Source organism: Cydia splendana, chromosome 8 (genome assembly GCF_910591565.1).
Source record: "Cydia splendana chromosome 8, ilCydSple1.2, whole genome shotgun sequence".
Taxonomy (NCBI): domain Eukaryota; kingdom Metazoa; phylum Arthropoda; class Insecta; order Lepidoptera; family Tortricidae; genus Cydia; species Cydia splendana.
This window is the reverse complement of record NC_085967.1, coordinates 793915-812298: the sequence shown is the minus strand read 5'-3', so window position 1 is coordinate 812298 and position 18384 is coordinate 793915. Positions and strand designations below refer to the sequence as shown.

General features: G+C 37.9%; 2 protein-coding genes across 2 annotated transcripts in view; one reads left to right on the top strand and one right to left on the bottom strand.

Moving 5' to 3' along the window:
• The window catches only part of LOC134792599 (mucin-2-like), a 91426-nt gene that overhangs the window by 31557 nt on the left and 41485 nt on the right, over window positions 1-18384 (top strand). The window lies entirely within an intron of this gene.
• On the bottom strand, window positions 9771-14073 carry LOC134793082 (uncharacterized). The gene is made up of 2 exons (XM_063764608.1): window positions 10402-14073; window positions 9771-9866 (listed from the first exon to the last, which is right to left on the bottom strand). The coding sequence occupies exons 1-2, from the start codon at window positions 14071-14073 to the stop codon at window positions 9771-9773; spliced, it is 3768 nt and encodes a 1255-aa protein (XP_063620678.1).

The following is an 18384-nucleotide window of genomic DNA, read 5'->3' as shown; positions in this document are numbered from 1 at the left end:
TGTTAGGCCTACTTGAATTAAAAATATTTTAAATCATTTTAAATTGAATCTAATTAATATCCTGTAAGTATATTTCCTTTTCGTCGTGTGATAGCTTAACTATAATAAACACAATAACAAATAGATAAAGAAAAAATATTTACATGGAAAACATCCATAACATAACTCAGAATCAAATATCAGGGAGTCTAATTTTATCATGCTCGTGATTTATAAATTTTAATTCGCCCGTATAACAGCGCACTTGTTTTGTATGTTACTGATTTGGAGCCATTAGGAACAATTAACTAAGTATAGCAAAATATTAGCAAGACGAGCCAGGAAGCAGCGGCCCATTGTAGTATGATAATTATTTGTCATTGTCTGGTTTCACTGAACCTTCACACGGAGCAAAGGTGATCTGTTAATATTTATGCCATTTTTCATGACGTTGGCAAAAAGTACAGCCTGCTTGGAGATAAGTCAGAAAATATATGTATGCTTTAAGGTACCTATTTTAATAACAAAACTTCCGTGAGACACAAACATATTAAATAGTCACTCACGTATTTTAAGTCTACCGTCGTTTTGTCTTTAAGGTACCGTTCCAGTTCAGATTACACCAGCATTACTGCTGCAGTGTTGCAGCGCGACATTACTGCCGACTGCATTGCTGCCGCAAATGTCTAAAATCCGTACAACAACATTGACTTTGCCGAAAGGCATTTAGAAAATAAAATGAAGCTTGGGATATTTACCTTCCTTGCCGAAAACAAAAAATGATTGATTATTCTTCTTTTACGTTATTTGAAAGTATGTGTTCAATTGTACATCATTATTTGATTCATTTGCCTCGAAAAGTCGCAAGTATTTTTCTTGATGTGTATTTCCATTTTTTTTGGAATTTCTCATCCTCCCACGCTTAGTCGAAGTTTAGGGGTCGCTCAACCCGACGAGCAAATCTAGGTTCGTTTATGTAGGTATCTTCACAAGTTTTTGGACAGTATTGTACAAGGCTTGGAAAAACGTCCGTCTCATTCGTTCATTCTTCACCACCCGTCATACCAACGTCAATGACATGGTCATCGCCCCAATGACGTCCGTAGACTGTGAACGAACATTTTGGATTCATACATGGGTTCTAAAAATTATGGTTATGTTTTCAAAATAACGGGTATTTTTGCGAGCCTTTACTGACATGCAGAATTAATAAGAGTGGTTGTCAGTCTTTATTCAGTTTAAAAATATTTTAGATTATGGAGTATTCACGTAAAAATATTATTATACTAATTGAAAAAGTCTGAAATTTCGTAAAAAACACGTACGCAAAGTGTCAGTTTACTCTTTTAAATTCTGGACACGAGTATAGATTAATTATTAATTAATCAATTTAAATTCATTAATGTAATATTTTCACGAGAGTATTATAATAACGAGCTAAAACTCAACAAAGGTAGGTAATTTTCCCGTCGGCTAATCCAATAGCCGACCTCTTTCGAACCCAAGAACAATATTTGTGGAGGCCGGATGTAATTACAAGCAACTTCTGCCGTTAGATGCAAACGGGAACTTGGCGGGTTGTTCGTTTTCTCCCGTTTTTGCTCGATGTTAAATTTATAGCTGTTGAAGTTGTAGCAGTTTTTCGTGAACTCAAGAACAGGAGTTATAAAAGTAACTTTTGAACTACGGTTCGGTACCGACGGTTTTTAATGTACATGGGGCTTAAAGCCAGGAAATTAGAAGAAAACAAAAGATATGGCAATATAAATTTCTGACGGAAGATATGGCCGTCGCGCGGGTTTTTAACTTTTATCGCAATAACTCTGAAAATGTGTTTCTGGTTAAAATTTTACTTGACAGATCCCTCGGCTTTATGACTTGCTATGATAAACTTAAATTTACTGCTATGGTATGAAGAAAACAAAAGAAAATTGGACATATTTTATAGACTGGCTGATAAAAGTGGGATCTTATTTAGGGGTGCATTACATTTGTTATAATTACTTTTCATATATTATAGTTTGATATATCGTTATTTTGAATAACGTAATATATGGCATACTACCGTAATACCTAATTAACCTTATACATAATGTTATTATTGGTATAATGGTCATAAGGTATATTTACACTTCGTCTGATATAAATTGCCATAATTATTACATACTCTAAAGCATATTATTTGTTATAACAAGGGACATCACATAATTATTTATGTAGTATAATAGTTGAATGACATAATTTGGGTTAGGTTAGGTTCGACTCCGCACAAATGAATAACTACCTAACAAAAGGAGGGTTAGGTTAGGCTAGAACTTTGACCCTCCGTAGAATAAAATATTCTATCAAAAAAGTGGTTTAGGTTAGGTTTGAACTGTGGCCCCCGCAGAACGAAAACCGTGAAAAAATAGGTTAGGTTAGGTTAGAACTGCGACCTCCCTAGAATAAAATAGCTAGCAAAAGCAGTAGGCCTGCGTACTAGTTATAAAAAGTATGTAAAACTTTACGTTATCAGTAAATTTTAATGAAATATGACAAAAAATGTTATACGATATATGTAGTTATACTTGATAAAATTGTATGAAATATTACGTTATACAAAAATATAATATAACAAATGTTATTATAAAACATGTCTATATACTATTTGAAAATAATATTACATTAAGCATTATATCAATGACAGTTTAGATGAAATTACTATATAATAAAGGAAACGTATAATAAAAATTACATTATAACATACAATAATATATCAAATGGCGTTATAACAAATGTATGATAGTTTTTTTATAATTATATTAAACATTACACACCCCTTATTTAGGAGTGACACAGATCCTGCTGTCAAATTGTGTAATTTTTCTACATGTTAGAATCCATTTACAGCACTGTCTGTTTTTGTACAGTTTTTCTGTCATGATCTATCAAAGTAACTTCCGATATTGAACCATACCTTATTATGCAATTATTTTGCTGTGAACAAATCAAAAAGTTGTCTAGATATTTCCATAACAACTTACATACGCAAGCCCAGTTAAATTCGGTAAAAAACACCTTTGCGATAATTATTTTGGTTTATTTTTGTAGTTAGATATATACATTACCTATTTTAACTCTGGGTTATTCATTCGTTCATAATGAATGAAATAGTTAGTTAAAGTTTGTTATGGTTACATATTTTAATTAATGTTTATTATTTTTATTTTCAGGTACGTATTTGGAAGTGTGAAGTTATTTAAACAAATGAACTGGAAGAAAAAATCAGGGCAAGTAATGATATGATGCTTATTTTAAATGTATTTTGAGGACTATGTAGCACGGGATCAGTGCTAGCTGACAAAATTCCTACAAGTAATTTAAAATAAATATTAAATTCTAAAACTAATCATAGGAAACTTTATGTGACCTGGACAAAAATCCATGCTCTTCAAACAAACGAACGTGCTACGTGGGTTTAAGTCGAGAGTAACATCAAATCAATATCAAATAAAATTTTTGAAATGATAAGGGTGAAAATGGCCATTTTGGTTAAGGTTTGGCGATTCTAATTTAACAATTTGTTATGGTTTTGAAACGACCTTGACGATCGACGATCACGATGATCATGAACGATCATTAAGGTCGTATCAAAACCATAACCAATTGTTAAATCTGAAGTGGGATCCTGCGGTTGTTTAGAGCGATTTGTTTATTGTTTATAAACCAAAACAAAAAACTAATTTGTACGGACGGCGCGTCTCAAACTAGTGCTTCCTAAATGGCATTTCCTAAAGGGATTTTCCTCCATTAATATTAATTTAAACTAAGTCCATAAGCAATCCGTCCACGTAGCGCGTAGTGCGCGCGCGCAAGGTCTTTAGTTTTCCTTCTTCCGACTTAACACTAACATAAACAATCCAAAATTAAAAAGGATGTTAAAAATATTAGGGATACTAGAGCTAATCTGCTTCTGAGCTATTCTGATACGGTTACGGTTAATTTTCATGAACAACAAATAAAGTACTAATCCCTACTAATATTAGGAAGGACATAATGATAGTTTTTTTATCAATCATCGTCATCATCCAGACGAATTCACCGCCAAAGCTAATTTCATATGTATGAATTATAGGGTGATTCACTTTTGTATGGAGAAAAAAAAGTTGTAATATTTTCCTGACTTTGCTCACCAATGGAGTCTCCCCACACTAAAAACTATCTATTTCAATTTTCAAAAGAATCGAATAACGTTTAGAGGTTGCACAAGTTGAAAAGGTAGAGTGAGAACCCCATACATTGCGTGAAAATGAACTATGTTCTAAAATGACAAAATATAATGAACTGATACTAAAATCGAATGAGAAAACTGAATTTTGCGTCTAAAACACGATAAAAGCACTTTTCCTTTGGAAACAGGTGAAAAAACTGAAAAATCTTAATTAGAACATTTATCGAGTAATCAAAATCCAAGTTTACTACTAATTTTAAAATTTATTTATATGTAGAAGGTTCAGTATCACACTACTCTCCGCTTTAATGGTAGCCGCTTAAACCATTTTCTACCCTCCGATGTAGAGTCGTTGGTTATTTGAAAAATCTTTGTTGATGTTGTGCAACCTCTAAATGTTGACCGATTTTAATTTTTTTTTAACGTATAATATTTTTTTATCAGTTAGAACAAGAATTCGAGCAAAGTCCGATGAAAATCGAAAATTCGGAAAAATAAAACACCCTAATGAATTAGGAACTATGTATGTGCATAAGCAACCCGGCCACGTAGCACGCGAGCATTCGAGCAAGGCCTACAGTTTTCCTTTTTCCGACACAAACGTTGCACATTAGGCCATATTGTTATTTCCATTGACGGGAAAATGGTTTGAATACCTTATTACTGTTTATGAGTTTGAAGATGAAGGATTTAAGGAAAAAATTGCGACATGTGACTAATTTCAGCTTCCGTGTTTAGTAGACGAGGCGGAGTATTCTCAATATTATAACAGGTTATGAATTTGATCTGGATTTGATCTGTCAGTGTCAAAAGTGACATTTCTTCATTCAGAAATGCTTTTTATTATAATCAAAATAAGCCTTAAGTCAATTATATCATAGCAAAAAGCGTGGTGCGTGAAAGTTTTCTACCCTTGTTTTTAATAATTATACAAATTAGTTGATTAATAATAATATATACTACTCGTAGAGTCAAATAATCGATTTTGGAAAAGTTAACAAAAGCTTATTTTCAATATACAGTAGAATCCGTTTATTGTGACTCCGCTTATACTGACCAACCGCTTACTATGACGTAATTACTGTGCGAAGTTTGGTTTTCATATAAAATTGTTTGTGACAAATTCGGATAAGATGACTTCGCTTATAGTGACAAATCGCTTATGTCCGGTTATACTGACGCATTCGCTGGTTTTCGTGGCCGTCACCACGTCTTTCCCTGCGAGAACTTTGGTGCGTTTGTGGCTTGAAAGGTATTTTAGTTTTGATTCTCAGTGACAAGTTGATATTTGTTACAAGTTTAATAAAACACATTTCTCACAAAGGAATTTGAGATTAATTTGGAAAACATAACAAAAATAAGAAGTTGTACAACTATGTTTTATATGACATCCGCTTAGTACTTATGACGTGTTTGTCACTTCCCTTCGATGTCATTATAAGCGGATTCTACTGTACTTAACTTCTTTTATTCAGCAATATGTACAGTCACCTGCAATAATATGTTACTCTTCGAACGCCGCAAAAATATCTGACACGCTCTTATGGCTCTACAAATAAGATCGTGTCAGATATTTTTGCGGCCTTCATTGTGTAACATATTAGTGCAGGTGACTGTACTTACCGAAAAATCTTTTATAGATCCTTTATTTGTTTTTAATTCTAATTATAAACTCTGAAATAGTAGTTACTATGCATGAGTTATTTTTAACCCGCGCCAGCCTTCGTTGTTTAAAATAAAACCTGAGGCGTAATGAGATGATCGCAGTTATGCGGGCATACACCTAACAACATATACATCTATTCGATTTAGAACCTTATGTACAAGCTATTAAGTGTCAAAAATGTTTATTAATATTTGTAGCTGGTCGTATCCCGGTCGACAAGCTAGTTTATCCCGTAACACAAAGGCTTAGAGTCGCAATTTCGATTGGGAAATAGATGTCCACACTGTACGTATCGACAGTGGACGCGGCTCCTTATTGTGATAATATCCGGTGCAAACATAAGTGGGTTTAATAGAAAAAGGTAGTATGTGTAGTTTCCAGGCGAATACGCTAAAATACTCACAATCAGTCAGTCATAGGTACAACGTATTATCATTATAAAACGTCAAACAATACAATACATCTTAGTAATACATCTTAGTTTAGGTACTAACGTAATAATTTAAGTCTATTTTGTAAGTTTGTTACTAATAACTATGGATTGAATCGTCCGTCGTTTTTTTTAATATTTATATGTATCTATGAGTATGAAGTTTTTGACATTGGAAATGTCTTTTCGTTCGCTCCAGTATACGGTCCGATTTCACGAAAAAGTGCGATCCCCTTATATCTCGGAAAGTTGTGAAGATATGATATTAAAAAATAGGCTCAAAAGACGCATAATCACGAGAGCTGTAAGGTGCAAAAAATAATTATTCGAGAAAGTCAAAAACAAAAAAAGTTATGGTCGAAATAGTGAAAATAAAATTCAATTTTTTCCGAATTTTTGATTTTGGTGCTCGATAATTTGGAAACGAAGAATGATATCAAAAATTTGAGAAAAACGGCTCTGGACAATTTAGTCAGCTACAATTTGAGCCTAAAATAAAGACGATCGGGTTAAGGGTTTGCCCTGTAGCCTAACCTTAAAATAGTCAAAAAGTCAGAACGACATTTTTCACAGGACATTTATGACTTCATGTTTCGCAGAGTTCGTTATCGGTGTTTGTTGTGAATTATCGGGATTATGACGGCAGAATAACACTTGCACTGCGTGGGCTTTCAAAATCGCTGCAGATTTTTCTTGGTCTAACTCTATCTAACCTGTTTAAGACGGGCGTAGATAACGCACTATTCGACAATCTATGCATTCTTGTGGTGGTGGAAATAGAAATAGAGATAGAGGCAGAGGTAGAGGCAGAGGTAGAGGTAGAGGTAGAGGGAGGGAGAGGGAGAGGGAGAGGGAGAGGGAGGGAGGGAGAGGGAGAGGGAGAGGGAGAGGGAGAGGGAGAGGGAGAGGGAGAGGGAGAGGGAGAGGAGAGGGAGAGGGAGAGGGAGAGGGAGAGGGAGAGGAGAGGGAGAGGGAGAGGGAGAGGGAGAGGGAGAGGAGAGGAGAGGGAGAGGGAGAGGGAGAGGGAGAGGGAGAGGGAGAGGGAGAGGGAGAGGGAGAGGGAGAGGGAGAGGGGAGAGGGAGAGGGAGAGGGAGAGGGAGAGGGAGAGGGAGAGGGAGAGGGAGAGGGAGAGGGAGAGGGAGAGGAAGGGAGAGGGAGAGGGAGAGGGAGAGGGAGAGGGAGAGGGAGAGGGAGAGGGAGAGGGAGAGGGAGAGGAGAGGGAGAGGGAGGGAGAGGGAGAGGGAGAGGGAGAGGGAGAGGGAGAGGGAGAGGGAGAGGGAGGAGGGGAGAGGGAGAGGGAGAGGGAGAGGGAGAGGGAGAGGGAGAGGGAGAGGGAGAGAGAGGGAGAGGGAGAGGGAGAGGGAGAGGGAGAGGGAGAGGGAGAGGGAGAGGGAGAGGGAGAGGGAGAGGGAGAGGGAGAGGGAGAGGGAGAGGGAGAGGGAGAGGGAGAGGGAGAGGGAGAGGGAGAGAGGGAGAGGGAGAGGGAGAGGGAGAGGGAGAGGGAGAGGGAGAGGGAGAGGGAGAGGGAGAGGGAGAGGGAGAGGGAGAGGGAGAGGGAGAGGAGAGGGAGAGGGAGAGGGAGAGGGAGAGGGAGAGGGAGAGGGAGAGGGAGAGGGGAGAGGGAGAGGAGAGGGAGAGGGAGAGGGAGAGGGAGAGGGAGAGGAGAGGGAGAGGGAGAGGGAGAGAGGTGAGAGGGAGAGGGAGAGGGAGAGGGAGAGGGAGAGGGAGAGGGAGAGGGAGAGGGAGAGGGAGAGGGAGAGGGAGAGGGAGAGGGAGAGGGAGAGGGAGAGGGAGAGGGAGAGGGAGAGGGAGAGGGAGAGGGAGAGGGAGAGGGAGAGGGAGAGGGAGAGGGAGAGGGAGAGGGAGAGGGAGAGGGAGAGGGAGAAACACAAAATAAAAACTTATACAGAGAAACATAAAAAAGAAAAAATGCCACGAAATGGTCTCACCTCAGCATGTTGCTGGCGGCTGCTAGCAGATAGCTGATGCTGAACCCTGGCAGTACCTATTGGAACTCAGGTTTGGTGCAACATAGACAAACGCTGTTATGGTCATCTCTCGTCGCGTCAAACTGCTGTCAAGAAAATTTCATATCTTGCAGCAAATGGGCCGCTGCCGATCACCACTTCTCGAGTTGACTACGGATTTGCCGTGTAATAATTTTCTTGTACTTTGAACATTAATATATCCTGCTTATTCATCGAAAAATGAAATATGTACCTATACTTATGCGCCACGGCGACAATTATTCAAACTTGGATACGCGTGTGGAAATTTTGCAATTTGTTTGTTCACATGCGTTATGTCCAGGATACTTGTGTTAGTCTAAGAATAAAATATCATTCAACGTTGTAGTTTTATTTTGTAACTTTTTCCTTATCCAGACTTTCTCGTCGCTTAGCGACAATTTTTTTTGAATTCCGTAGATTCATTTCCAATGTGCTCGATAGTCGTGTGAGGCACGAAATCTGTGAATTTTTTTGACTAATTTAATACAATAGCATGTTAGAATTGTTAGAGTCTGTCTAACAATAAGCTAATTTTGCACCGACTTCAACATAGTCTGCCTCTAAAACTCTCTAAGGGCCACTTGCACCATTCCACTAACCCAGGATTAAGCGGTTAAACCGTTAACCTAGTGTCAAATTGTACTAGTATCCATGGTAACGCCAGGTTTAACCGGTTAACCCCGGGTTAGTGAAATGGTGCAAGTGGGCCTGTTTGAATAAGTTGCTAAGATACCAATACCAATCATTTATTCTCATATTTGACAGTTCTATATGTATATTCTACGATGAACTGCCGTTACCTAGTTTGCGTTTGTAACAGCGCCATCTTTTAGGAAATTAGGACATCAAACTTAACATACTCCCGCCTTTAATGACGTGAAGTCATTAGAAAATAATAAAATAAATTAAAATTCAATCTTGCACATAATCAAACATAAAATAATAGCTTGTTACGGACGCAAACTATTTTTCTACATCACATAATAAAGGACATAATTTTGAAATTGAACGTTGTAACACTCCTGACGAGGTTCGCAGGTCATACATTCTGGTAAGTTGGTCTTTTCCCGGGTACTTCTTTATAATTCGTCCCATAGGCCAACGACCAGGAGGTAGCCTCTGGTCCTTTATTAGAACTAAATCTCCTTCTTGGAATTCTCGAGTAGGCTGTCTCCATTTAGGTCTCTGTTGCATTCTACTTAAATATTCGGACTGCCATCTTCGCCAAAAATCTTGTACCATTCTGATTGTCACTTGCCATTGATCGAGTCTATTCATCTTTACATCTCCGAGGTCTTCAGATGGTATAACATTAGTGGGTTCTCCGATGAGAAAATGGCCAGGTGTTAAGGGGTTCAAATCGTCCGGATGATCGCTGATGGGTGAAATGGGTCTAGAATTTAGACATGCTTCAATTTCTGCCAGGACCGTGCTTAATTGCTCAAATGTAAGTGTAGTATCTCCAACTATACGTTTCAGGTGGTATTTGGTCGACTTGACACCTGCCTCCCATAATCCGCCAAAATTGGGAGCGCTTGGAGGGATATATTTCCATTTCGTCCCTTCTCTATCTAGCATCGAAATAAACTCATCTGGTACACTGGATTTCCCTTGACTCCACATTTCTAGTAACTCTTTCTCATCGCCAATGAATGAAGTTCCGTGATCGCTCCACATTTCTGCCACATGACCTCGCCTTGAAACGAATCTTTTAAATGCTGCTAGAAAGGCTTGTGTTGTCATGTCACTTACAACCTCTATATGCAGTGCCTTCGTGCACATACAAACGAACAAACATATATAGGCCTTGTAGGATTTGGCACCTCTACCCTTGCTCATTCTGACATTTATTGGTCCCGCAAAGTCCGTTCCGGTGATGAAGAATGGTCTACATGGCTTGACTCTAGAATCAGGTAAATCTCCCATCTTTTGCTCTCTGTTCTTCGCATTCTGTCTTATACATGTAACACACTCCCGCACAAAACGTTTAACGCGGTTTGCTGCGTTAATCAGCCAATATTTGCCTCGTAAGTATGTAATCATCATTTGCGGAGGACCGTGTAGTGTTTTGGCATGGGCTTCTCTCAATATTAACGGTAGTAGTACATTGTTCTTCGAAATGATGATCGGGTGTTTTCGTATGAATTCCATATCTGCGTGTTTCAATCGACCACCGACTCTTAGAACATTCTTGTCGTCAAGGAAAGGGGATAGAGCTAGAAGGTTACTCTTAGATTTCAAGTTTCTGTTTTCTTTCAGGTCTTCTATCTCTTCTGAAAATTCCACTTCTTGTGACATCCTTATACATATTGTAAGTGCATCGTTTCTTTCTTCGTACGTCAGGTAAGAAGGTAAGTTACTTTTCTCTCTATCTATAACTCTTAGCCAGCGTCTGCAGTATGCAATAACACGGGTAAGTTTCTCCAGTGACGAAAACTTCTTCAATAAGGTAAGTTGTTCCTCATTCTCATTTGTTACTACCATCGTTACTATATTCTTTCTCTTTTCTATTGCTGTGTCTAGTGGAGTTCCTTTTTCTAATCGTATTTCTTTCTCTTTCAGTATTTCAGGTCCGTTCCACCATATCTCTGTAGACATAAGTTTCGAAGGCTTCACTCCTCTTGAAGCAGGATCAGCAGGATTCTGCTTAGTGTTTACGTAGAACCAGTGATTAGCATCGAGTATCTCTGTGATTTCTGAGACTCTATTCTTTACAAAAGGCTTCCATTTCATTGGATCTCCATGTATCCAAGCCAAAGTCACTTGACTATCTGAATAAGCGTATACGTTGTCAAGATGAACTTCTAGTGTATCAGCTACTTGTTTCAGAAGTTTACTCAATAATGTAGCAGCCAGTAGCTCCAATCGCGGCAAGGAAACTTTCCGAATCGGCGAGACTTTTGTTTTTGCTGTCACGAGGGATACTCTGATTTCTCCTTCTTCGTTTATAACTCTCGAGTAAATGACTGCTGCATAAGCTAATGCTGAAGCGTCTGCATATCCATGCAGTTCAAGAGTTGATTTACTCGTAGTGTGCATCCATCGATCTAAGCTGACTTCTTTCAAGGCTGGTAGTTCTCTCTTATACTGCAGCCACTCTTTTTGTAGTTCTGCCGGAAGTTCTTCATCCCACGAAATGCCTTTCTTCCACAAAACTTGCATAAATATTTTTGCTAGTATGACGCTTGGAGCGATCCATCCCATTGGATCGAATATTGACGCTATCTCAGATAAAACGCTTCTTTTAGTCATAGGTGTGTCTTCTACATCTTTGATATGATTAGGTATGAGTAACTTGTCTTTCTTAACTTCCCATGTTATACCTAATGTTTTTACGCTCTCTTTGCGTTTTATTTCGACTGTCTGTGTTTCTTCTCTCTTTTCTTGTTTGTCTAATGCTGTCATAAACTCTTCGCTATTCGAACACCATTTCTTTAGTGGGAATCCTCCGGAACTTAAAATTTGAGTAACTTGTTTTTGAATTTCTATAGCCTCTTTTTCTTCGTCTGTACCGGAGAGCAAATCATCCATATAGAAATCTCTTAATATCATCTTCTGAGCTTTTGGATAGTCAGCTCCTTCATCTTTTGCTGTTTGCCTCAAAGTTTTTATTGCGAGATAAGGCGCACAGGATGTTCCAAATGTAACAGTTAAGAGTTTGAAGTCTTCAATGGGTCCCTTTGGATCTGGTCTCCATACAATTCTCTGGTAATTCGTGTGTTGATCTTTTACTCGTATCTGTCTATACATCTTCTCTACGTCGGCGACAAAGGCTATCTTGTATGTTCTCCATCTAATGAGAATGGCTCTTAAATCTTCTAGCAAAGGGGGTCCGATTAGCAACTCGTCATTTAGGGATATCCCGTTGCTTCCCTTGCATGAAGCATCATAAACTATCCTTAATTTGCTAGTTTCTCGCTCCATTTTAATTACAGCAAATTGAGGTAGCCACACGCCATTTTCTTCATCTATGTTTTCTATTTTCTTCATGTGGTTTAGCGTCATGTACTCTTCGAGAACTTTGTTGTATTCTTCTAATAGGTGTGGTTTACTCTTAAGTCTGTTCTCTGTAGACTTCCAGCGTTTTAGTGCAATCTCTCGGCTGTTAGATGGTAGAACTGGTGGGTCATGTCTCATTGGCAGATCTACTATGTAACGTCCGTCGTCGTCTCTAGTGGTAGTTTTCTCGTATATTTCTTCTACTTTGATCTCTTCTGCTGTTAGCTTGTGTTTCTCTTCATCTATTGTCTCTAGCTCCCAGAATCTCTTTAGCATATGGTTCAACTCGACATTTAAATGCATACTAATGAATGGTTTCTCTTCTCGCTCTTGTTCTGTTCCGACTCTGACTTTTCCTGATATTATCCATCCCAAATGTGTTTGTAAAGCTATGGGAGAGCCTGGAACGCCTTTGATGAGACCAGGCTGTATCATCTCGTTGTAAACTTCTACTCCCAATAGAATATCTATAGAACTTGGTTGGTGGTAAGTCGGATCAGCTAGTTGTAAGTCTCTTAGGTGAACCCAGTTGTCGATGGTTAGTTTCTCTGAAGGCATGATGTTTGTGACCCGCTTTACTATGTAGGTTGTTATACTCATTTTCTTTTCAGGATTATGACGTGATGAAATCTCGATATCTGCAGCAAATCGGATGGGTGTGCTCATTTGACCAAGACCCGATACGTTTCCGATAACACGTTTTCTCTTTAGTCCCATAGTTTGAGCTGCAGACTCGTTCAGGAAAGACTCTTGAGAACATGGATCCAACAAGGCTCTTAGTACGAATTCTCTTCCTTGATGGTTCGTCACGTTAATTTGTGCTGTAGATAACAATCCTGTCATGCTTCCTGTTGTTAGGTGGGCAACTATCTCTCTCTTATTTTTCATGTCTTGCTTTGGTTCTTGTTTAGATTCTCTCTCTCGCTTGAAATCTTTGCTTTCTCTCTCTTGTTTTGTTTCTTCTTTGTGCTCTTTCTCTTTGGATTGGTACGTATTGTTGTGCAACAGTGTGTGATGTCTTCTTCCGCACTTTTGACATGAAAACTTGCTCTTACAGAAGCGGACAGCATGACCATAGATTAGGCAGTTAAAGCAGAGTTGTTGGTTTTGAATGAACTCTGTTTTCTTTTCTAGTGTTAGCTCTTGGAACTCTTTGCATTGGTTCAAATGATGGTTTAGCTTGCAAAAACCACACTTGATGGCTGGTGACACGTGAAATGACTTAGACTCGACAGTGACGTTAGGTTCTCTCTGGGTGCTTCGGTAGGTACTCTTCATGTTCATGTTCGTTGTTTGGCTAGGTTGTATCATCTCTAAAACTCGGAATCTCTTTGCTAAAAACTTGTTGAACATGATCATTGTAGGTAACTCTGTGAGGTTCAGGTTACTTGCTTCTTCCTCCCACTCTTTATGTGTCTCGGCGTCTAACTTCTCAACAATGATGTGTATAATAAGTGTATCCCATGAACTTGTATTAATGTTTTGTACTTTCAGCTTATTAAGACACTCCATAGTTGTATCTAATATCTCTCGAATCGCTTTAGCAGTGCCCGTGTGAATTTTCTTTTGATTCATCAACTTGCTCAAGATGGAATTAACTATAACTCTCTTGTTGTTGTACCTGTTCTGCAGCGTGAGCCATGCCAATTCGTAGTTTGTTTCAGTGACGGCTAGATGATCCAACAGTTGAGCAGGTTCTCCAGACAAGTAGCTTTTTAAATAATGCATCTTTTGGACGCTGCTCAAGTTCTGTTTGTTGTGGATGAGTGACGTAAACATGTCGTAAAACGAAGTCCAATCTTGATAGTTACCGGTAAACTTCGCTATATCGCTATATCTATTTTCGGTAGCTTCACGTCGTCCCTGCTTGTGCTTGGTGTTGGATTAATGCTGCTCGTACAACCCGTCGTCGAACCTTCAAGCCTATCTGTCATCTCTGCTTTCAAATCTAGGAACATTTCCTCGCATGCTGAATATACATCGTCTTTGAAATATTCGTACTTCGCTTTGTCTGACGATGTTGATATTTTTATCAAGGCTCGATTGTTTTCTACGAACTGACTAAAATATTGTTCTATGGATTCTTTTCGCGTCTTGATGTACCCTCTTGTTAATCTCGCTTTTGGTGTTTTCTTGAAGTTCGCTTGCGCTTTGAGAATTAATCCACAAATATTTTCTTGCTCGGCTATTAAACCAGGTAATTCTTGAGACATTTTGAGATAACTATTCTTTAAAACTATGAAAATTCACACCGAAATCATGATTGTTTTGTTTGACATGGAAAAAAATTTGACGTGTTCTATTCTTCTATTTGTGAAATCTTATTTTTTCCAACTCAATAAATTCTAATCTTGTAAATAGCACTGATTTATAGCGGCGAATTTTCTGAGTTTACTCGTAGGTCTTAACATATATTTTATTTATCTTATCTTCGCGAAATCTTTAATTTTAATTTTGTAATTTTGATGACAATTTTGACTGACGGCTTCTTGAAATATTTCTAAATGTTCTAAGTCACTGACACTTAAGTTCAATATTAGGTTCTATTATACTCTAATTAAAGTTCACTTTTGAATGCACTGTCTATGTCACTTAAGTCACTTCACTTCTCAACTCGAAGGACCACTTTGTTTGAATAAGTTGCTAAGATACCAATACCAATCATTTATTCTCATATTTGACAGTTCTATATGTATATTCTACGATGAACTGCCGTTACCTAGTTTGCGTTTGTAACAGCGCCATCTTTTAGGAAATTAGGACATCAAACTTAACAGGGCCTAAATAGTAACTCTAAAAGTACCTACCTACACATAAAATTGTGTTTTGTTGTGTTGTATTGGTATATGTACATACGTCGACACATGCATCATTTCAATCAGTCTGAAATCTTGCAGATATATTTTGAAAGTTGCTAGAATAATTATTTTTATTACTCGTTTATTCATATTTTATTATGTATGTTGTATGTGATGCACTCGGGTAGAAAACGGGTGGAATGACGAAGCTCTAAAAGACCTATCCACTCTAGGAGTAGGTACTTACCCAACTTGCGTGAAGTCAAGTGGCTCAGAATAGGGCAGATTAGCGTTCTTTTGTGACAGAGGCCAAGATCCTTTTAGGGTCACTGAGTCAGCCAGTAAGTCAATAAGTAACCATTTATAGTTTCATCTATCAAGTTGATTATCATCAGTTCAAACGATTATAAAAGCAATTTCGTGGAGTGTGTCATCGCAGTACTGAATGTTAATAATGTTAGCTTGGATTCATTAGAAATCGATTAGCACTTCGACGAATTTTGTTTGACCGTGATTCTGTTACCATGACGTCCACGATGACTATAATGAACATGTACATTTTTCTTTTCTTAATTTTAATAACAATGTTTTCTTTCTCTACTTTGAAAATCCATTTGTCCAAACTACGTTGTGGTTGAAGATTTTTGATTTTGATCATATCGTTAACTTCTCTCCTACAAACTTATTCGCACATGGATCTTCAAAGAATAGGTACATATTTCGCCCGTTCGCCGTGCTAATATTGACTCGCAGTCTCGCACTTGTGCCCAACGTATTCACAGAACATTAGGTTCGTAACAGCTTTAAGCAAGCATAGTTCAGATTTATACCTAATGGTCTAGTAAAAGGAGTTGGTAAGCATATTTTAAGTACTGAACGTAATATATTTGCACTAGAAAAGCAAACTTTGCAATATGGCTATTGCTCTGACACAGAAACAATATTGAATCTGCTCAAACAAGACATTGTCATAAAAGAACATCGTCACTGAACAAATACCTAACACATAAATCATGGGAAAATGATGAATGCCTATATACAATACCTAGAACATTCATAAAATCTAAATTTTTACATTATCATTTTTAGTGGTTATTTTTTACTAAGCGTGATAACGATAACTGGATGCGATTCGCACGTCGCTCCGATGTCCGAGCGGGATATCGCGATAATACGCGCATAGCGATGGTACGCGCATGGCTCGCTCAAACATAAATTGATGAAATATGAATTATTTAGATTACAAATATATTATTGTTTTTTTCTTATTTTGTTTAAACTTTCTTATCTATTTACATTAATATTTCAGGAAGTAACTACTTAGGTGAATTCGGTAACATAGATTATATCTCCTGTAATTTGCCATATATTGTAAAAGCTTTCAAAGCTTTTCGTCGCTTGACTTACCATGTACGTTTTATAAAGGAAAACAGGATGAAATCTGTACACCTATAAGTATACCTACTTGTATAATCTCGTGAGTCAAAGCGACATAAATCACAACCGGCGAGTATAGTGGACATCAATCATGAGAAGTCAGTGATGGGAACTGCTCCCGAGGGGCACAGACCGAGATGAATTACAGACTAAACGGTTCATGGTTCATGATTTAATACTTACTATTCTTTGGCCTTAACTAAAAGCGGTAGTTTTGGAGATTGGAGAAATATTAGTTGGATACAATCTGGACGTAGTTTAGCGAGACTATTTTAGCAATCTCAAACATTACTTCATTAGTCATCAAAATATAGGGAGAGTAGGTACCTATTTCTTTTAGTTAGTAAATGACATATAAACTGTTGAGGAGAATCGCTGGAGATTCTTAATAAGAGAGAACTTGTATTTAGTATTAAAATAACACACGCAATAAAGATCTAACTAATATATGTGCGTCAAAAACTTAAGGGTTAATCAGCGCTGACTTAAGGGTCAGCATTATGCTGATATGAGGCGGGAGTCCCGCCGCGGGACCATTTCGTGGTAAACTATAACTTTTCTAAATACATTTTTATTTGTAACACAAATCGCTTGTATGAAATGTAGTTTGCCATGAATAAATGATTCTTGATTCTTGAAAGTTTCTTTAGTGGGGAACCAAATTGTCTCAATTAAACAGAGCACGGAAGACATTCACTCTCGTATTGATCGAACGACTGACAGAAAAACCAATTAATTTGTGATTCTTTATGACAAATAATAAATATAATTACTCAACTAAACTCATCGATGAAGCCGCTGGAAAAATACCATCGAAATGTTATTCATAAACTTTTTGCGGCAAACGAATTATGATTGACGAGCGTTGGGACAGGCGGAGACAAATTGTATATACATAGATACCCAGGGCGCATATTGGCGAGTTTGAGCTCGCAAAAACTTGCAGTGACACTACTTTCAATGCTCATATGATTGGCAAAAAAAGGAAATGGATTTCTTTAGCGACAATTTGATCTGTTATTTAAATGAACTGAAAAATGAAATGAAAATGAATTTGATCTGTTATTTAGACAGTTTAACTCAATTTTAATTTATTCCTACAAAAGGCTATTTATAAATTATTATTTTTTTGCACGAACCGCGATCGATTTAGAAATCAATTTAATTACCAGACTCAGTGTGTTTAAATTCTGCTAGATATTAAATTGTTTAAATTTGTAGCGTAGTTCCACTCTAATTATTAGTGGAACTGTGGTTTGCCTTCCACATGTTTCTTGAATTAAACATTTTTTTTATTTTTCCACGATCGGAGGCATCAGCCGTCAGGCTATTAAATCATTTAAGAGTCCAGCTCATCCCGCCATTGTTGTAGAGATCTACTCTATGTTCCTATGAATTATTTCCATAGTTATTTTGCTCGCGAATTTTTTGGCAGCTGGTGTGGTGTACCTAACACATGGCCTTTTGATTCACATCGATTTGGGTTCTGAAGCATAGTTACATATGGATGCAGTCAACGCAATATAATTTCCTATCCTGAGTCACCGATTGACAAAACTGCCAGAGCGGTGGCTCATACGTGTTTAGTATATCGTCGTGTAGGGTTACCGAGGCAAGACAGTGTCCAAGCCAAACAGTCTATTGTTCCTTGTCTCCTGTAACAAATGGCTGTATTCAAGGTTTCAGTTTAACCGCGTTTGATAGAGCTCTTCGACAAACACGATTCTAACAGAAATAATTTGAGAGATATTCCTGGCCTTCGCAGGCCCAATCAGCAAGCTACTTCAGACGCTTTGACCGTAGGAAGTTAGAAAGAGCGGTACAAAGAAATCCACCTACTTATAGTGAAGCCCTA